The sequence below is a fragment of the Aplysia californica genome, unplaced genomic scaffold, assembly GCF_000002075.1.
Source record: "Aplysia californica isolate F4 #8 unplaced genomic scaffold, AplCal3.0 scaffold00004, whole genome shotgun sequence".
NCBI classification, from domain to species: domain Eukaryota; kingdom Metazoa; phylum Mollusca; class Gastropoda; order Aplysiida; family Aplysiidae; genus Aplysia; species Aplysia californica.
Window position 1 is genome coordinate 2,904,213 of NW_004797274.1, and position 23,125 is coordinate 2,927,337.

General features: G+C 40.5%; 1 protein-coding gene across 1 annotated transcript in view; it reads left to right on the top strand.

Moving 5' to 3' along the window:
* LOC118477376 (G-protein coupled receptor GRL101-like) overlaps positions 1–502 on the top strand; it is a 39,176-nt gene extending 38,674 nt beyond the window's left edge. The window contains exon 8 of the mRNA XM_035968695.1: positions 315–502. Coding sequence (XP_035824588.1) covers positions 315–502 — 188 coding nt within the window. The remainder of the gene's footprint in view (positions 1–314) is intronic.
* Positions 503–23,125: the final 22,623 nt, after the last annotated feature.

A 23,125-nucleotide genomic window follows, 5' to 3' on the forward strand; every position in this document is an offset into this window, starting at 1 on the left:
TTAAAAGCTCACACACCCCTCCTCTGTTCACTAACAGTTTCTCACATCCTGTCCTAGCAGTCTTCATCTTCCTTTCGCTATAGTACCTTTCTTTTTCTACCCCCGTTCCTCACTATTGAAAACACCCATGAAAGGACCGTCGGTCGCTGGGGGATAAAGAATATTTTGACAGAAAATATACCTTAATTATAGGCGGCCGGGTAACCTAACACCTGGGGGAACGAGGTGCCCATTTGTGAAGACAACTTTCCTCCATCAAGAGGTTTACTGTACATTGTACATTACGACAAAACACGCCACGCCCACTTGCTAAGGCGCCGTGGGAGACATGCTTGCCCCTCCCCTCTCCCCTCGGAGATGCTTGGGCTGTATTCACGAGATCCACTTGGTGGAGATGACTCCGCGGGGCCTCCGCGGGACTCCGGAGCTGGCCTCTTGGGGCCTCTGGTCAAAGAACGGGGCAAGAGAAGTAGCCCCAGATTTCTTTGGCGACAATGGATAGCATTTTACTACGGCGTAGTTCAAAGCCACACTGAAATACCGCTGAAACAGTCCTTTCCCTTCTGCCGTTTTTCGCCGCCCCAGGCTCTGCCTTCTGTCCCTTTCAAAAGGCGAGTCTCTTAATTCTTCTTAAGACTTTTTTCTTTATAAGACGACCTTTTCTACGTCGATTAAAACAACGAATTATCGTCCAACCTGTTCCCTATTTTCTTGTAATAAAGGATCTTTATTCACCAGTGTATTTTCTTGCTCTTTCGCCCCTACTTTTACTTCCTTTTCTCATGTCAGTCTTCGAGTGAATTTGTATTTTCTCTGTCATTCAGTCTATCAGTTTGTTCGGCTTTGTGTGGTAAAATGCAAGTTTCTTTTTTATATTCTTTTCAATTTAGTAACATTGTTCAATGTTAATATGCAAGAAATCTTTTTTTGAGTGTAGAGTGAAGTAGATAACGGATAGGCTAATCATACACTGGACTGCTGGAAAACGAGAATAAACGACGGGAGAATAGAGCCGTTTTTGGCTGTGCGTTGCTCTAGGACCAAATTTTTGGGAATACAGTCAAACCTATTCAAACGGCCACCTGTTCAAGACATTCATCCGTACAAATATTTTTTTTTTTAATGCATCATGTATGAAGACACTGTCGAAGACGTACACCTGTCTTAGACAACCGTTTTTCGTCTCGACATTGGATTGTCGACTTGGAAATATTTTCCAGCCTTACGGTTTTTTTTCAACACTCCCGGACACCCAAATGGCGTCATTACTTTCGACCTGGCAAATTTAAACTTCCAGTGTACACTTTGCTCCCTACCATATTCCTCTAAGTGCTCACATTAGCTTAATTTGTCAATAACCAAGAAATCTACTCCATAATACTGGTTTGAAAGACGGCTTTGGTTTTTCGTGTCTCTCAAGGAGTTTCTTCTAAAGAGGATGGGTAAGGACTTTCACTTTTGACTTCTACTGACTGGCGTCCGTGGTGCATCTGTTAGCCGCATCGCTGTCACAGGCAGGAAACCCGAGTTCGATTTCCGAGTGGGGATAAACATTTTAATCGATTATTTCTGTCTTTCTACTGGGATGCTACACCCCTCTCATCTCAGCTTGTCCTTGACAGGCAGGGTCGACAACCCGCCGCCTAATTTTTTATACATTTTTTTTATAGTAGAGGTTTTACGGCGCTCGCAACTGCATAAGGTCATATGAGCGCCAAGGGGAGTGTGCCAACAGAGAAGTCTTTACAGGGAATCAGACTTATTCTGCTCACCTCTCTAGCTCCAACAGCACAAGGTCTGCTTCGACTATCAAGGCACCCCGGAAATAGCAGGTCACAAGAGAGTGACAAACATCCAAAAGAAGTAGAGGAAAATGACAATAGTAGGGATTAAGAAAGAAAAGGCAGTAGTTCCCTGTTGTAGATCAGGCACAGTTATCAGCGTAACATGAATCAGCCCATTTACAATTCTACTGTGCTTGAACGAGAAATGTCCCCCCCTTTGGTAATGGCCTAAAGACACGACAGTCAGTGGCACTGCCCCGGGGGGACTCCGCCTAAATGATCTAAACTGTGTCGATGATGATGTAAAAGCACCTACATGAAAAAATTGGTGTTTGTGAGAGCTCACTTGATGTTTGTCAAAAAACCAAGGGATCCATGTCACAATACTGGTTTACGCAACTGCTTGGTATTTCGTGCCTGTCAAGGAGTAATTTTTTTAAGGAAATGGGGTAGGATTTGACTTTTGACTTCGACCGACTGGCGTCTGTGGTGTAGTGGTTAGGCTGTGTAGTGCATATACGGAGAAACTTGAGCTACTTATCAATAAGAGTAACCGTTGTGTCTGATACTGTGTTAGAGCTGAACTGAAGTAGTCGTTTTAATTAGTTTGCATTTAGTTAAGAGTTTACAGGCCGAATGGAATCGCAGTTTCGTCTTTCTAAGTCTGCATTCCTTTCACAAAACTAGTCGTGTAAATGTTGCTGGGTTTTTCCTGTCTTAGGTAAACAGTTATGAGTAAACCCCATTTGAGACTCTACCCCAAGCTGGAGGTCTGATTGCAGGTCATCCCAAGTTATTACCCTCCCTCTGATGTTTGTGTGCACTATCTCGCTCCCCCCCCCCCCCCCAGCAGAGAAAGACCTTATTGTACCTATATGGCTCTCTTGAACTCGTGCTAACAGGCAGCAAGCATTTAGAAAAAAGAAATATAAATGCAACAGTTACCTTTAAGGCCCCTGCGGCGATTATTGAAATTACAATTAAAAAACTTGAATCAGCTCTGACGTATGGTATGATCGAAGAGCAAAGAATGTTGCCAGCTTGGCCAACGGTCCGAGAAGGAAAGGTCGTAATGGGGCGAGGAATTTTCAACAGAGCACTGACAAAAGGCTTGATCTTGAAAGAAACAGATATGTACGCATTCTCATGAAACACGAGCCAGCGAGTGTTGCTTTCACGGGTAAATGAGCTTTAATAAGAAATCTGCTAAAGAACCGTTTTAAAGAAACTCTTGTCGAATCTTGCCTTACAGAGTTCACTCGCACCCCGCCGAGATCATAAAAAAACCATTAGTCTGAAAGTTAAAGGCTTGAACAATTCCATTCCTTTTTGTCAAGTTCTGACAGGATCCTTGGAAATGTTACTTGCTTAAACTTTAAACTTGGACAATCTCTTTAGGAGTGCGGCTAATTGTGTGGAACAGCTTGTGTGACAAAGAAAAAGATATCTTTCTCTGCCTTGAGGTTCTATGAATAATGGAAAAATGCCACTGTGGTCGTTTTCGGTAAACGAGGGGGAAAGAAAGAAATCGACGCAAAAGAATACAACCGTTTAATGAATGGAACAAGAATAGTCAGTTGTAACTAAGACGGCAAAAATGGCTGACCAAGTAATTTCCTTTAGCCAATTCGTCTTTTTGGCTACCATAAGAGAAGTCCCGACACATGTGAAATTTATGAGGAGACTTGTGAGAATGAAGTGTTACTGTTAAATAGGATAAACAGCAGCACAATATCGTGTTTAACTGGTCATAAATCATTGAGTCAATTGATGCCGGGTTCTCCTTCCAACTTTTGTTTCGTTTTGTTTCCCTTTTAGTGATTTTTCTCCCGTGCTTTTATCCTGTTTTCGCCTCACCAAAAGACGCAATGATCCGCTCGCGAGAGTTTGAAAAGACCGTTTTATCCCTCGGTGTGTCAAGAAGTTCTTAACCCCCATGGGGTTAACTAATCTACAGCTTATTCTTCCTGGAGCTTTTCATTTACGCCTGTTTTTGGAGACCAAGCAAGGAAGAAAAGTTGATAGAAAAAAATTAAGAAAGTATCAGTGTTTTTTAAACGACATCAGAGAAAAGACTGGCTTAGAAAAGACACCAATAAAATACGAGTCAAAGTCAAATCAAAGCAATATTTTACTTTGATCTGGATGTAACAACAGCATGCTTTTTTTACCCCTGTGTACAGGACATAACTTTAACTATTTTTGAAACTTCAAAAAAATTTCTAAAAGAGAACGGTCTGAGATAGAATCTGCAGATTTTTGCCATTGATTTGGACCACCTCGCGCGGGGCAGCCTGGCTTTTGACTAAAGAGAAAGCCTGTAATTTCATTCCATTGGCCACAATAGGAACAGCGCAGCGTGGCCACGACTGTAGTCGGCGAGAGACAGCAAAGGGCGGTTATTCATAAAAGAGAGATAAGAACTGTTTTAAAGCGAAAAGTTCTGCCACGATCACAGTCATTCTACAGGGAGGGAAATTGATCCTGGTTGTTTATTATTTGATGAGAGGAGCTGTTCTGACACGCTGAGAAAGGTAACACGAGACGAAGGATTAATGCACGTGGATCAACAAACTTGCTCTGTGAAATCCAACATTTTGCTTTGCAGTTGATGTTGATAAGACTAGGCAATATTTAGTTATCATTGTTCTAGAAATGAGGCCAGCATGTCGAACGAAACGGCTAGTTTTGAGAAGTGCATTATTGTGAACTTTATCGCTCACGGACGTGTATGCAAATGCTATCGCATTGGAAACTGGTGACAAGCTCAGTGACATCGTTTCCCCATATTCTTTTAAAAAACAACAACCTGCAAACCCCCCCTCCAAAAAACAAACAAACAAACAAAAAACCACGAAGTGATTCTGGGGTTTTCTTTGATCTATTAAGCGTAAATTTGAAAAAATATTAAAAAGCTCCAACAAACTTTTCATGTACAACACGCTCGTTCTCTAAATGTTTCGATTCGATTTGAAAAACTTTATGGGGGAAAGAATTTGAATGAAAAGGTTTTTTTTGGGGGGGATCCCTGGGTATGACAATTCTATAGCACCACATGACATTTGGTGAAACACTGATACATATTGACAACGATATGGACATGGGGGGGGGGGGGGGGGGGGGGGGGGGGACAGGAAGGGGCTTGTATTTTACAGCCCAGCTTTTAAAAAATCCAACTACAAACAAAAAAACCCCTTAAAACTGCGCTCTACTTCTGTTTAATTTTTTGTATGGTATGATATTGGTTTTATGATGGCTGGAGTGCGCCACTTGTAGGCCCTTCTTCCCTTCTTTCGCTCTATCATTTCAGTTTGTCTGTGTTGTTTTTCTCAATGCGCTAAATGATCATAAGTATGTCGACCTGCTTCTCTTTACTCCAATTCCTCAAATAACAATTTTTTAGCTCCCTTGAGTACTATGCGCTTATTAAACAGGAGAGGCCCAAGAATCCAATGTTCTTTTCCGGCAGGATCCACAAAAGTTGGTTGGTTAGACAGCCCCAACCAACTTGAGCTCAATAACGCCCAATATAGGATTTGAACAACGGTCTTATGATTTAAGTACCAGCATGATAGTGCACTCAGTCCTTATATAACCCATGTTTATCTACAAAAAAGGGATAGGACGCTCATAAGGCATTCTAAATTTTAAGAGGAGGCATTTTGAAAAAATATAAGACTACAAAAGTGCGCTCAAAAACTCCTGGTGCAACTTATTGTCAGATATTTCCTCAACTATCGAACATAAACTCTCCAGCTTTTGCACTGTGACTTGTATCAATTTGTCTTAATAGATCAATATTTTATAAACACCTGTTAGCTCTTTTTAAAAAAGAAAATTCCTTCAGAAATACTTATTAACAATCCCAGTGGGTGGTTCTTACTGACTTAAAAAGGTTTACATCTGGGACAATATCGCTTTTAAAAGTAAGTCTGTCATTTTTTTTCCTAATCGCGAGATTATTTTTATTGAAAGCAAGGTTTGAGAACTTTTAGTGCAAAAAAGTGCTCACCATAAAATTGATTTCTTGTAACTAGTTTTGCTATTAAAAAGGGTCATAGATGAGCTGTGACGCAAGCCATATACGTATGCAAAATGTGTGTGAGAAGCAGGAAGTTTACGAACTGTTCCATTTTTTGAGCGAAGGCGATTTGTAGTAAAAAGTAAAGTAAAGTTGTTCCCGCGTCCGATCCGGACATTGGGGATTACCTTGCTAGTGAGAGTTTGGGTCTCCAGCATATCGTGGTAGGGTGGCCAGTTCCTTTCCACGCACCCTTTCCTTCCCCAACTTGAAGTCAGGTACCCATTACTCCTGGGTGGGCAGGAGGGGGCGAAAAAAATCCATGTCCGAACGGGGGCTCGAACTCGGACTTTCCGCTTCGGAGAAGAGCGCACTAACCGCTTCGCTACAGCACCTTAGATTTGTAGTATTTTATATAAATTGAAGAAGAATTAAATTGCTGTGGAAAAATATGATTTAAGTTAAGACAAATTGATACAAACCGCTGTGCAAAGTATGGGTGACAACGATTCAACCGTTAAAAAGATATCTGAAAGTTGCGCCACGAATTTTTGAACGCACTATAGCTGGGTACCCGTTCGATGAACGAACTCAAAAGAATCGATCCTCAAGTCATTGTGGAACCAGTGCACACTGCTTGTGAACAAAAGCCTCACGACTTGTTTACAATGGTGTCTTAGAAAACAGACTTTCACAAGATTAGATCTAAACGAAACTAAAGAAAAACTGAAAATTAAACTACAATGACTTCAGACTCCCTAACTCATCTGAGCACCCTTTAAATGATTATGAACCACCTTTAATTATTTTCAAATTCGAAAGTTAAGTGATTTGGATGTTTTAGTCGACCGACGTGACGAACTTTCACAAATATCATATATAATAATATAGAGGTAGATATAGATAACAAACCCCTTCAACCTGCAAGGAGAGGCGAAATAGATTGTGAGTCTTCACACAAACCAACCTGATTTCAAGAACCTCAGTATGGGATTATGTTAGAATCAAGGCCATCCTCTCCGTAGTCCAGCTTGATACCAATTGAGCTAATGAAGCGCACACGGCCTTGAAGTTGGGGTTGAACTGCATCTAGAAATGAGATGGATGTATACAATAATGCGGTCATAAAATTCGTGGCGCAAATCATCCTCAAATATCATTTTAACGTGTGAATCAATGTCACCTATACTTTGCACAGCAGTTTGTAACACGTCTCAACTTAATTATATTTTTTTCCATAACAATTGAGGCTAGATTAAATACATTTTCTTTATAAATTTATATAAAATAATCTAGGCCTATTGTTCTCCACCACGCGAAAAATAGGATTGTTCACCGCACTTCCCGTTTCTCTCACGCATTTGGCATACGCATATTATTATGATCTACGTCACAGCTCGCCGATGACACGGTTTGGTAGCAAAACTTGTTACAAGAAATTCATTTTACAGTGAACACCTTTTTGTACTAAACCAAAGAGTCTACATAACAAGAGGGGCCACTTCTCTCTTTGAGCCAATTAAAAAAGTGTCCTCAAAATTCGGTGGCGCCCTCTTCGCAAAAGCGCACCCTTAGCGAACAGAGTTATCCTACTTGAGTTTAAAAAAATTAAGTGAAACTAGCAAGTTTTTGAATGAATTTCGGAAGAACGCTTTTTTAAAATGGTTACGCTGACAAAAAACCTCTTCCGGAGGAAAGGGTGATTGTTTTCTTCGTTTAATTTGACTTTAGAATGAAAGGCGAGAGGTCATTAAAATTTTTAAAAACTAAAACTCCGTACTGAACGAACCCGAACTGCTGATGAACAGCAGTCGATCTGCGCACGCAAGGAGGTGCTATTCCTATTCTTCTTCTGGAAAAACGAAAGAGAGCTTCAAAACAGACTGCAGCGCCATCTGAAGCAAAGCGCATACTTCCTGCGGACACTTTTTTGGCTGAGTGGCCCATCTTGTTATTTACTATCTTTGACTAAACTAAAGGTTCCCCAAACATGCCTTCAATAAGCATAATGTTGCTATTGAAAAAAATGACGGACTTGCTTTGAAAAGCGATATTGTCCCAACTGTAGACCTTTAAAAATCTGTAGAAACCACCCACTGGGATTTTTAATTTGTATTTATTGAGGAATTTTCAAGAATGCAGTAAACCGGTGTAAACAAAAATCCTGATGTATGACTAATTGATACAAGTCACTGCAACAGCTAGAGACTTTATGTTGGATTTGACAATAAGTACACCATGATTTTTGACCACACAATGGTATACTCTAGGAGCACGTAAGACAATACAGACATGACCTTGGGCGATTCAAATCGCAAATTCAAAAAACAGTTTCGAGGGACAAGAAGGCGCACTTAAAATGATAGGAAGAAAAATACCCAGCTCTTCTCTTTTTGACAATAATATGCGCTGACAATATGTCTTCTCAATAAAACTGCTGGAAGAAAACGAGACAAAATCCTCATTGGGTCTTGTATCATCAGCACTGAAATCATAAAACTAAATTGGCTGAGTCTATAAGACTACTGGATGTTAAAGTAAGACACAAATAACATAATATAGACCTACCCCCTCCCCTAACTTATGAACGGTTCCAATTCCATATGTATTTAGTTTGATTTCATTTGTGGGTGATGACATTAAAAATAGTATGTTTAAGGGGTGTTTAGGGGGAAACTCTAAAAAAAACAACAAAACCCGAGCTCAGATAGACCTGTTTTTGAGTCACCATTTGACAAAGTCTGGTATGTTTCATTTCAACACAAAGACTATCAATCCTGTATGAAATTATTAGGACTATCTACCCCACACTGTAAACGACAGTGCGCATGAATACAGCTGCTTACACTTCAATGACACTGCTCGTCCATGTCGAAAGTTGTCCCTGCAAAAAGATCATGTCTGTATCAAGTTTGACCCAATTTCTCACATTTTTGCATCCATTTTGCTTTTCTACAGATTTATACACAACTCTAATGCTCTACTGAACATTCATAGATGTTAATTACTGACATTTATTGTATTAAATATCAAATGATGCACGTAAATCGAGGAACAATGGCGGTCTTATCTCCAAAAGTGATTAAGATTTTGAAAATTTAAAAGAGCAGTTGAGTCAGAATTTAAAAGTACATTTGAAACAACTTCTATTTCAATTCTGAAAATTGCAGACGTGTAGCACTTTTGCCAAGTACACACACATATAGACTACGTGTATATTTTGTCCCCTGCAGTCTGCAGACGATTTGTCAGTAAATGCGTACGTAACTGCGAATTTGAGCAATGAGTCTCCCATTTAAATATAAAAGCCTACCCGAGATAAAGCCGCAGAAACATTGACTTAACCAAGCGAAGACCTGTTAGCCTGTTTGCTAGTGTAATTCTGTTAAATTATGGCTATCACAAAAGTTACGGTTTTTCCTTTTGGACTCAATTCTGAATACTGTATGACTCAGACTGCTGTCTAAAGCGTCTTTTCTGATCTATTAGAACCGCGCACGTTTCTTCACACAAGGTCTACAAGGTTTTCTTTTTGGTTCTCTCTTTCACATATCCCTTTCGCAAGTTACGTTCTAATCAACAAATTCGAAGATGGGAGATTTTAAAATGTCACCAGAAAAAAAGTAGATCTAGTTTTACATTATACCTAAAGTTGAAGCCTTTTATGTTTTCCTTTCTCTGACTACGTCCTGTCAAATTTTAAGTGTTCGTTTTTCAAAAACTTTGAAATGAATAGATTTAGATTAAAATATGAACAACCACAAACACCCCCTAAGGTTTGAAGGTCAAATTAAATCTGCGCGTCGTCGCCTCGGTTCTGTTTGGTCTGTCAGTCTGTCTACGACCAGGTTGTGTTTTTTTGGAAAGTGAAAACATTAAAGGGGTTATGAACAAGCTAAATGGACAGGTGGGGGGCCTAGACACAGAGTCTGAAACCACATCGGCCGAGGAAACATCGTCTGCCTGGCAGGGAGTCGACGAGGGCAAAAGACGTGTCTATTTCACGAGTGTCTGCAGTGAGGACGTCAAACGGAGATATTGCCCATAAGGCTTACTCATGCGAACCAGATCCGTGTTCAGGAAATCGTACAAGCTATTGGGAAGGATTATTGTACAACAATTTGAGAAGTGCATTGAATTTAATGTTTCGAAGGCAGAGCTTTCATAATCATGTTTAAAAAAAATAGTAAATCTAGATTTTTTCAACTGGTTTTTTAAATTAAAAAGCATAGTATTTCAGAGTTATTTCAAAGGGGACAAAGGTAAGTTGTTCCACATTAGTGTAATAATTAGGCAGAATATTAATTCCTTTTACGACTTGTTGTGTTGTACAGGATAAATGGGTGAATTAAAATGTTATTGAAAATTTGAATTTAACTCTCATTTGGGATTACACTCTCATGACCCAGTCCCCATGTCCCATTTTAAGAGTAGTTCTTGCAGACGAGTTTCTTGCAGCCGAGTTTTCGAAACGTTTTATAGCACTATATTTTACGTTTTGGTCTGAGTGTTTTCTATTCCCCGTCAATCATTGTCTGCCTCCTGCCTTTCCTCTCTTGACGACTTGCGAGGGTTATGTTTCACTTGTCATGCTTCTGTGAATTTAATGTGCTTCACACAACGAGACCCTTTAATCAAATCATGCAAATAGTCAACTATCTTCCGAGGCTTTCAATTATATTGTAAATTAATATGCATCTCACACTAATGTTTTTTAGTGGCGATTATTATTGACACAAAGAGCAAAACCAGGTCTTGTTTCTCGAATTATAGGACAGTTTTGAATGGAAAGCTTGTCGTAGCTGAATCAGTGTTGTGTGAATAATATATCAAAAGATTAAACTTTCTCTCTCCATATTATTACAAGGCTAGTTCAACAGGTGAAACACACGAAATAGGGTGGATCAGAAAGTTGGGAGTTGCCATTTAACAGCTAAGATTGACATCAATCGTAAAAGCAATACACATAACTAATGTATAATATGACTACTCTCGAGGTTATGTGACGTCATCCTTGCTTATTTTATCACGTCACAAACAAAGGATGGTTTGCGCTCTAAGTAAACAAGATGAAGTTCATAAAAAATAAACAAACGCCGCTTACTTTGGCAATCGTCAAAACTAATTCATGAAAATTTGCAAAGTGTTTGTGGATAATCTTCTGGTTCATACAACACAGTTTATCGCTGGGTAAGAGAATGTAATGAAGGCAGAGACACTGTTTTTGATTACCCACGTTCTGGCTAACCAATTCCTCAGTGAACTAGAAACTGTTGACGTTAGCCTCATTTTGTTTCACCATATTTCGCAAGATCCAAATACCTCTACAAGAACTTAGTGACATGTCTAGATTTTTGTTTGGGTCGGTGCGAAAATATTATTCGTAGATAACTTCAAATGAAAAAAGAGTGTGCCAGTTGGATACCCTATTTCTTAATTTAGGAACATAAAAGAGAAAGGGGGAAATATGCCACAGATTGCTCAATATTTTTTAACCCCAAGGGCCCAAGCGACATACAGAAATTTTCTTGGGAAACTAAACATGCATTTTTAAAAATTTGGTAATTCCTTCAACTCGGCTGAATCGCTTGGGGATAGATGAAAAGGTAGACTGGCCCGTTGTCTTGTGTCCAGGATTTCAAAACACTGACAAGCTTTTTTTTTTTAAACAGTCAGTTTCAATTACGTACAGTAGTCGCTTTGTGGTTGGTATCATGCCACTGAAAACACCACCACTCCTTATTATGTGCAAAAGGTACTGCCCCAGTTGAAAAAGGCAGTTGATGAGCAGAAACCGAAGATCGGATTCTCTTGCACTATGATCCTCCATTACAATGCAGCTCCCACAAAACAAGGGTTACAACTCTGTATGTACCCTCTGTCCACCTAACAGCCTTTACATTATGGCTTTCTGTTTTATTCTTGATTTAATGTGGGTGTTTTTTACGCCCCCACCGACGCAATCTAGGTTATTTAGGAGGCGGACATCTGACCTTGTCTGTCAGAGCCACCTCGGGCTGAGAGGGATACAACATTACAGCAGAAAGACCGAGGTACTAGATACAATTTCTCTTCACTCGGGAATCGAACTCGGTTCTACTGCGTGTGACAGCGAAGCGCCCAACCGCTACACCACAGACGCTGCTTTAGCTTCCTGTGGCTTCTTTTTATTTTTTTCCGCGAACTTTCTGGTCAAAATTTTGAACCCATTCAGGACCTAGCAAGAGCTGTAATGTCAGAAGTGCGGAGCATACAAAGGCTGAAATTCTGCAAACAAAGGCTAGAAGAACATTCCAAGAGACTATAAATTTCAGGTCCATAACATTGCAAGTTTTTCGGTTACTTCTCAACTTCCATTACGTTTGATCCACTGTTGTAGCAAGCATAAAACAAAAATATCTATTAACACACGATTTATGCTCAAATAATGTACTTTTGAGACTCAGACAATGAAGTCAGTCCATACTTGCATCACTGTTTTGGCAAACCAGGAGTAAAATCAAATTCAAACTAACAAATAAAGGGGTTCTCGTGGTCTGGAGGTACAGTGTTCGCCTTTCATTTTAAAACATGTTTCTCCTTTCACCTTTCATTCTCTCTAATCAGGTTCTGTCGTCTGCTTTCGTCTCCACTTTCTGCCCCCTCCCCTCTCCCCTGTTTGCTCCCTCTGGGCTCCTGACTTTTTCTGTTGCCTTCTTATTGCTACTTCTTGGCTCATTGTCTTTCAGCCACTGCCGTGATCTTAGGGTAGGTAAGAATAAACATTTACCTTTCTCAGATATTGGAAGAAATATCTTGGAGGTCCCTTGTGCAAGTCGCGCACGTTAAAGATCCCTTGGTGGCCCCGAAAGCGATAAGACTAGATGCCTTTGGACCTCTGGCTTATTTGGGATGACATAGACATATCATAATCTTACTGAACCCCTTGATTTTTGAGACTTCATTTTGAACAAATGGTATAATTCTTGATGTCAATTTTTAGTTTTGGGAAAATTCTAATGGCTATTTTAATATTTCCACTCAACATTATTTCCTACCGAACTGGAAATGTGTAATGTATGTCCCGCGCACTCATATGACTTATGCAGTTCAGAGCGCCGTAAAGCACATACCCCCCCCCCCCCCCAAAAAAAAAGAAGAAAAAAAAAAAGAAGAAAAAATGGAACCCAAAGTTTGAGAACGAATGTTCCACAAGAGGGAGTGTGCTTTGAAGATGGAAACGTGTATCCGCTGCAAACAATTTGTTTCGGGTGAGTTGCAGCAGAGAGATGGTACAATGGGGAGAACATCAAAGCTGCGCACTATCAAAGCCGCGCACATTTTTACTATATCGATCAAATTAGATTGCCGATTACCAAAAAACAGAACCATCCAACACTTTAAGTACCCTCAGGCCAGATATCAGTTAGATTTTGTATTGAATTAATAGGTTTTTCAAGTATAAAAACATATCTACAGGGCAGGTGGAATCTTTACAGTGTTGGGCTGCTCTATTTTGCTCATTCAGGATAAAAATTGAAGTTGTGAGACATGTGCATCTGCGTACATTTGCTTGTTACACATACTCCCTCCTTTCTTGGCTGTGCCTTTCTGTTTGGTCTGTGTTTTTAGTCTCAGCTTAGAAATGGTCTGGAAATCGCTTAACATCTGCAGAAAGACGAGTATAGTTGGGTGGGGGTTGTATAGAGTAACTTTGTCAAGGGGACTGTAATCAAAGATAGTACATAACAAGATGGTCCGCTCGGCCAAAAAAAAAGTCCGCCGGAAGTCCGCTCTTTGCTTCAGATGGCGCTGCAGTCTGTTTTGAAGCTCTCTTTCGTTTCTCCAGAAGAAGAAGAAGAATAGCACCTCCTTGCGTGCGCAGATCGACTGCTCTTCATCATCTGTTCGGATTCGTTCAGTGCGGGGTTTTAGGTTTTTAAAATGTATTTTAATGACCTCTCGCCTCTCATACTAAAGTCAAATTAAACGAAGAACACAGTCACCCATTCCTCCGGAAGATTTTTTTTTTGGTCAGCGTAACCGTTTAAAAAAAGCGTTCTTCCGAAATTTGAATTCTTATTTATTCAAAAACTTGTTAGTTTCACTTTGATTTTTTAAACACAAGTAGGGTAACTCTGTTCGCAAAGGGTGCGCATTTGCGAAGAGGGCGATACCGAATTTTGAGGACACTTTTTTAATTGGCTCAAAGAGAGGAGTGGACCCTCTTGTCATGTAGACTCTTTGCTGTAATCCTCGGATGGAATCGGCAATCTAATTGTATCGATGTCGTCAAAAAGTGCACCTCTCTGATAGTTTTTTTCTTCCTCGAAAGTGTGCGGCTCTGATAGTTTTTTCTCGAAAGTGCGCGGCTCTTTTAGTTTCCCTCACAATGTACAACCCTTTCGCGGAAGCGGCGAATATAGAGTCAAAAGACAGACAGGAGAGACCCATTTCACGCTCTGTATGCACGAGGTAGACAGAATGAAAATTGAATAGAAACAACGGAAATTATTGATCATAACACCAAACATGAACTTGCATTGCACTGAATGTGCTGATATTTATCAAGTCTTTTACTTGCTCTTTAAAATGGCTACATAATTTAAAAAATGGCTACATAATTTAAAAAATGGCTACATAATTTACAAAATGGCTACATACAAGTTAGAAAAATGTAGCTGCTCTGCAAATGTAATGTACTTCTTCTTATTGGGCACAAGCCATTCTGTTCAAAAATCTACTGAGATAGAAATAGAATGTACTATTTAAGTGGACGTGGTCTCAAATAAAGTATTTGGACTAGAAATACGGACGGGCTTAAAATAATAAACCGTCAGATACATTTGTCAAATAAAAAAGTACCCGCTCTTTTTTGTTCTGCACTCACCATCCACCCCCCCCCCCCCACCTTCCTAAAAAAAGAAAGAAAAAAGAGTTTACTTCTTTTGTAAAGCTCATAACGACTTCATTTGAGAGCATGAGGTATAGAAATACCAAAAGGATGTTTTTTCCCCTGAGGAGATTATAATTGGATTGTTTTTCCATCATAAATGCTAATCTTCATGTAGAATTTTTTTCTTTCTTCTTTTTTAGTTCTTTTCTTTCTTTTCTCTTCATGTTTCCAATCAGATTTTCTCAATAAAACACGCTGTAAAGACGAATCGGGGGTCCGACTGCTTTGTCTCTCTACTTCCTGTCTGCTTCACGGCATATTGGGCGTTGTTCACAATGGTCTCCCGTTGTCTGTGCGCCGACTGGCACAGCTGATGCCCACCACACCACCTTGCCAGTCACCGGTCACCATGTATGTGGACACAGGGTGTGCGGTGCGTGCGCACTGGCTGGGATGGAAGCTCAACAACTACCACTACCAGCCTTCCTTGTGAAAACTACTGCAGAGTTCATTCATTCGCAATTTCGCACTGGCGCTCGTTGTGGTAGCTGATATCGTGTCGGCTCGAAGTTGACTTCACCTTTGCTCAGGACTCTTTCCACCCTCTCCCCTCCTCTCCACCCTCTTCCTCCCATTCCCCCCTCTCTCTCTCCTTTTATGTATCCATCTATCTATTTATCTCCCACTATGTCTGTCTGTCTGTCTGTCTGTCTGTTTGTCTGTCTGTCTGTCTGTCTGTCTGTCTGTCTGTCTGTCTCTAGCGGTCTCTCTCTCTCTCTCTCTCTCTCTCTCTCTCTCTCTCTCTTTTTTTTTCTCTATCTATCTATCTATCTATCTATCTATCTATCTATCTATCTATCTATCTATCTATTTATCTATCTATCTCTCTCTCTCACACTCTTTCACTTTCTCTCTCACTTACTCTCTTTCTTTGGTGTGTTATATTTTTGCAATTAAATCACTTTTTACGTCATCCTTGAGCATGTCGCTTGTTGTCTCAGTTTCAGTCTCTATTTTTGTTTCTCTCTATTTCTATCTCTTTGTGCCTTTCGCTCCCTTCCTCCTCCTCCCCCCTTCTTTCCCTCAGCCTTAAAACTTATGCAATAAGTTAACAAACAGACCAAGAGAGAGGGAACGTAGAGAGTTGAAAAGTAGGGGCTTGCAAGCTTTCAACTATGAGTCATATTTTATAGTCTGTTGCTCCTCAATTTAATAGTTAAAGTAAAAGTATCAACAAGAAAACATTGCTGTAATACCCATCTCTTGTGACTTTTGGCTTAATCCAAATTCGATAATAACGAAGCCGTAAGTTTGCTTTTTGGCTGAGGCATAATTGTTTGCATTAAATTATCACTAAGGGCTCTTATAATATATTTTTAAAAAGCATTTGTATAGCGCATACCCCCGCTCGACAGCAAGCTAATACATGTATGCGCTTTACACTATATTATAACCGCAGAAGACCATATTATAACTATAACACCCAGAAACAATCTTGGCTTCCCGGGAAGCTTACAGTGCAAGCAGCCGATTATGCGCTCAAAGGCTAAGAAACTGACAAGATCTTTCGCTGTCTACAGCTGGATACCCATTCTCGCCGGGGTGAAATGAAGAAAATTCGTGTAAAGTGCCTTTCCCAAGGACATAACGTCAGGCCTATGACGGGATTCGAATCCACCACCTTGAGGTTGCGAGTCCGCGAGCATAACCACTTGGCCTCCGACACCATATTTTCGTCATTGTAAAATATATAATGTATTAAAAGGGTCCATCCATGTTATTCTTTGCCTTCCTCTGGCTCTCCTGCCCTACATCTTTCCTTCAAGCACCTCTTTCACAATGGTCCTGTGTCGTTTTAAGTGGCCACAGTATTGTATTTTTCTCCATTTCATTTTGTTCGGTAAGGTTTGTCTTGTGTGTTGAATACTTTTCTTCTACAAAACAGTACACGTAGTGACAAAGCAAATGGAACGCAAGAACACCCACAGTGACTCACCACCCTCACATCTGTCAGTGACAAGCTACAGAAGAAATTCTCTTTTGGTTTGTCATTGTAAGGGTCAAAACAGCACATACAATAGTGTAATAAATAAACGTAAAATGTCTCGGAGTAGAAAGAGAACAGAAAAGAACCCATAAACATTCTCCCTCACTATCATTCTCACATATCAGTTATTGTTGCTACAACTTTCACCATTATCATTATTATTATTATCAATACATGTTCAACGGCTCGTTCATGTGAGTGTTTCTTCGTGACTACAAGAGTGAAAAGGGGGGGGGGGGGGGACCATGCAAGCACCCTTCCCCTTCGAGTGGATGTGTGTGTGTGTGTGTGTGTGTGTGTGTGTGTGTGTGTGTGTGTATGTGTGTGTGTGTATGTGTGTGTGTGTGCGTGGGTGCCCGCGCGCACATATGAGTGTTTTACTTAACTGATAGTCTTAGTATGCCAAACTGCCTAAATGAGTTAACAGATGTACGTTATAAAAATAGGTTATTTAGTGCTAAGAATAAGCGAGACCAATTGACAGAGATAATACAGGAACCATAAAGAAGTAGAACCTACCAGTAGCACCCATCATCCATTGTGATGAAGAAAATGAAGAGTGAGGAAATGGAGTAAAGATGATACCAAATGCGTTTATTTCGGCATATACTTTTCCCAGTTATCCTGCCGGACTTCAAGCGGACTCGAACTGCGGACAAAAGGGTTGACAGCTGCGTCTTCAGCACAGAATGTCGTAGCGTAGACGGTAAGTGCTGGCCCTCGTCAGATTGACTGCGCGTTTCCCCCTTCAGTATTGTGCCAGCGGCCCGGAGAAACGCTATGAAATGGTCATCCACTCACGGGTCATTAGCGTGCAGGGGAAGCGAGCGCTGGACCGTGTGCAGAAAGCGGCGTGGACAATCATTACAAGCTCTCTCATTTACAAACAGCTAAGGCACCGGCCCTGCTATTGTTGAATAGGTTTGGCTCAGTGGGGTACTTACGACTTGTTCCCTCCCATCGAAACCTCTAGATCTATAAGGCTTTGAACGTACATCCTACCCCCTCCCCTTCCCATTTATTTTCTTGGCAACACGCCTCCCTTTGTACATCAAATTACCATTTTCGTTTTTGTGTTGGGCTGTTTATAGGAAAGTATTTCTACGAGCAACAAACGTTTTTGGTCCCCTTGTTGAGCATTATTGCTGCACAGCGGAGATGGAGAATAGCACATTTTGAAGAAACCATTTTCCAAGTTCGACAGCTGGCGACTATGTTATGGTTTACATTGAGAAACAGTTCACGATTTTGACCAAAGTGTAAAACTATGCGACTTTTGCCTTTTGCATAACAAAGCTGTCTAAGAAAAACTGCCAATAATCCTGATAACATTTACGTCATGAATCAGGAGCAAAATCGTATATGGTGAAATCGTATAGGTTAAAAACCCATATCAACACTAATAAGTTATTTAAAAGGCGGGACCTCCGAGTTTATAATCCATCTCCGAAAGGGCAGAGCCAAATACGAATTCGAGTAAAATACTTTTCCCAAGGACTGAGGCTCGAACCCCCGAACTCGTAATCTCACGATTACTAGGCTATCGACGTCACGAATCAGGAGCTGTATAAACGCTGAGTGAGATAAATGGTGAAACAGCCTGAGAAATAAGGGGGCTGGTGGGTGACGGAACTTTCTTTTTCTGTCTTCCTAAAATATTTTTTTTAAAGTATCGCTTACTGTAGTTCCTGAACAAAAACAATTGTAAAAAACGTGAATCCAAGTTATCCAAGAAATTCCATTATTATCCGGTAGTTTTTAAACTTGGCGTGGGGCTGGTGACAAGAATGAGTTAAAAAGAATAATGATGGAAATGACATAATATACTAACTAGTACAATGTATTTGTTTGTTTGTTCAAGAAAAAAGAAGCTCACCGATACAGATACTGTCGTAAAGTGCAGGGGGAAAGTGCTACAGGCAGAAACAAAATATGAAAAGCAAAGAAGTAGGACCTACCAGTAGCGCTCTCCAATCACTTGCTCTAGCAGCTGGCAGGTCTTCAAGTAAATCTACATCATCGGCAAGTTTTTAAGATCTATTAAGCCCAATTTTCCTTTCTTTTTTCAGTTTTTTAATCTTCGGTGCCTGATGCATGTGTTAAGAAATAGTTTGTCGAAATTCAAATATGCTAATTGTTGAAACTCCCCACCCCCTCTCAAAAAAAGATAAAACACATATTGGTACTACTGGTAAAAAGAATGAAACAGTTTTTTTCACTGTCCTGTCAACTTTTGCTTTTTAAGCTTAGTACATTTTAAGCTTAGTACATTTTATTAGGTTGCCGACGACATGCAAAAGTATGTGTCTCTCCATTCATGCCATTAACAGATGGGAAGGAAAAGGGTGAAGGTATTGTTCACAGCCTTAGATAATGTTAGCATAGTGTACTATTTCGAGAACAAAGTGACGCCTGTTCGAAATGAAACACCAGAGAAGCAGGAAGACGTTACTAAGCCTCGTTTTGAAAACACCCCGATTGCCATGCTCACAAAGTCAAAGCAGAATGCTGATGGAGGTTCCAAAACTGAAAAGAACATAATTTAAATAGCTGTAGATAAAACTCCAAGCGCATAGATCCTTCTTCTGCAAATACCAGATCGGACACACATTAGCAGTCATGGTTCGCCACTCCTTATTCTGCTCGGACGCTTCCCAAAAGCCTATAATGTTGATATTTTCTTCCCAAAAGCCTATAATGTTGATATTTTCGTATTTGTGTGTCACCAATCTGTTCAAATGCTCTAAGTAAGTTGTTCTGGGTCTACATTTGTTCTTTATTTATGACTTCTGTTCCCCACTGAGAGGAAGATGCATTGCTGACATTATTGACGGGACTTTTCGTTTTCTAGGTGGATCACATAACAACCAGGAGACGCAAGTGCCAGCTCCACATTACCAAATTATTACTGGAAAGGCACTACCGCACACCGGTTCTTTTTATTTTTTTTAGTGCGCTCTTTTTACGCGCTTTGCTCATTATATTTTTCGCAGACGCTTTGAATTCATGATTTGTGCCGCTCAGTGTCATGTTTGTATTTGAGTTCCAATTCAATAGCGCCTTTTGTAACATTTTGCGTACGACTTGATTTCTTGGATTTCTTTAGAAATAGTGAAAAACGCAAATTCAATTGACGCGTGACTACTACTTTCATCCAACAAGAACGGGTTCTCCATGTTAAAGGCCCAGCTATAATAAAATTGAAACCAGCGTTCGTATTTAATGCCATTTTTTTAACGTAACACATGTACTAGAGAGTGTTTTTCATGTACTGTAGGTGTTGTACGACCACAAAGAGATTATTTAGGAAACGGGCTTCCTACTCTACCTGTCAGGGCCAACACGGGCTGAGAGAGATACAAGATCTCATCACAAAGACCAAGACACTGGATAAAAAGTCTCCCCTCTCGGGAATCGAACTTGGGTCTTCTGCGTGCGACAGTGAAGTCCTTAACCGCTACACTACAGACGCCTTGTTACTAGAGAGTTTAGCTGCAAATAGGTAGGCCTACAGGTGCGGTATTGCGATCACATACAACTCAGTTCAGACAAGGAAGGTTCGAGCTGTGGACAAACTGGCAGAAAAATCGATTCTTTTTTCATGTTAGACACGACACCATCTGGACACCATGGGTGGACGTGTTTCAAGATAATGGCTCAAATAACATAATTTTGAACGAACACGTAGGCCCGTCTATTTTAGTATGAACATGTTTCGTGTGTAATAAAAATGTTCTGAATGTTAGTCGTGACTGTGGGAGAGGGGTTAGGCGAAAAAGAGAGATGTGTTCTTATATTTTCTCATACTACAATGTGAAAATACTCTATTACGTAACTTCTCAATGAATTGCAAATAAATGTGTATTCTCAGACTACAGTATTATACAAGTGATACTACGCAACTGTTGCAATTATTTTAAAAAAGTAAGAAAACAACAGTCTTATACTAGAATAAATGTATTCTAAGGGTGGAAATCTTCTTTGGTCAACTTGGGTCTAGATACTCAGAAAACCCTGTTACTTTTCCATTACATCATTATACAGTGTATTGAGAAAGAAGCACATCAATTATGATAAGGGAAGGTATCTTATTATTTCTCTAAAGGAACTGCCAGTATTTTCAGTGATGTGTGTGTGTGTGTGTGTGTGTGTGTATGTGTGTGTGTGTGCGTGAGTGCGTGTGTTAATTTGCGCGTGCGGGGTTTTTTGGGGAGGGGGGGGGGGGGGGGGTAAGTGTGTTACGGTGCTCGCAACTGGTCATGAGCGCGCGGAACACATAAAGCATTTTCAGTTTGGTCGGAATTAATTTTGAATTCTGCTCAGATGGCGGCCGAAGCCTACTCTTGTCGATTTTGCACCACAAAGGAAGCTGTAACGTACGCAACTTGCACACGTAACCTCCAAGAATATTTTCGCCCTTAGCCTAGAAGGGTAGGGGTTCGATCTTACCTACCCTAAGATCAGGGGTGTGCTGAAAGGCGGCGTTAAGAAGGAACCAAGCAGTAGCAGTGGAAAGACAGCAGAAAGAGTCAGGAATCCAGAAGAGGGAGCAAAGGAGGGAGGAGGGGTCGAAAGTGGAGACAAAAGCAAAAGACGAAACATGGTTAGAGAGAAGAAAAGGTGAAAGAAGATTTGTTTTAGAAAAGAAAATTTTCCTTCTCTGGTTTCAAATCTGCCACCTATTGAATGAGAGGCGCACACGGTACGTCTAGCCCACGAGAGGCACATATGATGTGTTTGTAGGTAGTTTTTACGCCCTCTATCGACACAAAATTAGATCATTTAGGAGTCGGGCTTTCGACCCAGCTTGTCACAGCCAACTAGAGTTGAGAGGGATACAACATCCTAGCAGAAAGACCGAGATACTCAGTGAAAAGTACTGAGACTGAAAAGAAAAAAATATGTCTGTTTCTTAAATTTCCATATTTTGACTAGCACCTGACTTGATACAATGCCACCCTTTAATTATGCAAAGGAAACTTAAAAGCCATCATGAACACAATTTTCACCACAGGCAGTGTTCCTTTAATTTTACAATCGAACCTGCTCTAATTTACACAGTCAAAAGTCATTCACCTGTACAAACGACCACCTCCCATTTCCTCCCTTGGCTTTTTGTGCCAGCATCCAGTCGAAGCGGAATACCACAAGTAATAAATTTCATTGAGTTTCAAAGAGTCAAATGGTTATCACATCTAATCAGAATGTCCCAGAAACAACTAGCGATAAGACCTTACCACACCCGTGAATCCGGCTTCAAATCAAGAGGAAGATCAAGATATTCTAGAGCAGGGAGAACATTTTTATTGAATATCTCAGTCTTTCTGCTGGGATCTTGTGTTCTCCACAGCCTGGATTGGCCCTGTCAGGCAGGGTCGGAAGCCAAGCAAACGCCTCTCACAGACCTAAATTGTGTCGATGATGGAGTTAAGAGCCTACTAAATAAAACAGAGTGAAAACAAAACTACAACGACAACTCGAAAAAAAGAACCAAAAAAACCCAAACCCTAACAAAACAAAACAACCCAATATGAAAACATAATATAACATAATAAACCCTGATTCTACAATATAGTAGCTCTCCTGGAAGCCCGCTGTGACAAGGTCTTGGGGAGAAATAGGGGCATTGTCACGCTCTTCTCACTTTTCAATCCCTCGTCTCACATGACATACTCAAATATGCAAGCACGCTAGCGAATATCACGCAAACACACACACACACACACACACACACACACACACACACACACGCACACACACATACACACACACATGCACGCATGCACGCCTGCACACACGCACATACGCACATAAACACATTCGCCTCTCTCTCTCTCTCTCTCTCTCTCTCTCTCTCTCTCCCTCCCCCCCCCCTCTCTCTCTCTCTCTCTCTCTCTCTCTCTCTCTCTTTCACATACAAACACATACACACGCATACACACACTCACTCTCTGTCTCTCTCGTCTCTCTCTCACTCTCTTTGTCCCTCTGTCTTTCTCTCTCTCTCTCTCATATATATATATATATATATATATATATATATATATATATATATATATATATATATATAAACACACACACACACACACACACACATGTATTAATCGTACATGCGCATGTAACATACATAATATGCACACGGGCAGAAACAACACACGGATGCTAACAGTACCATAATATAACAAATCCAATCTCACTGTTCAAAGATGGTACACACACAAACAACACACACACATACACACACACGCACACACACATACACATACACACACACGCACACGCACGCACACACATAAGTACGTACAACACACACAAACACACACTCTCTCCCTCTTTCTCTCTCACTCTCTTTCTCTCTCTCTCTCTTTCTCTCTCTCTCTCTCTCTCTCTCTCTCTCT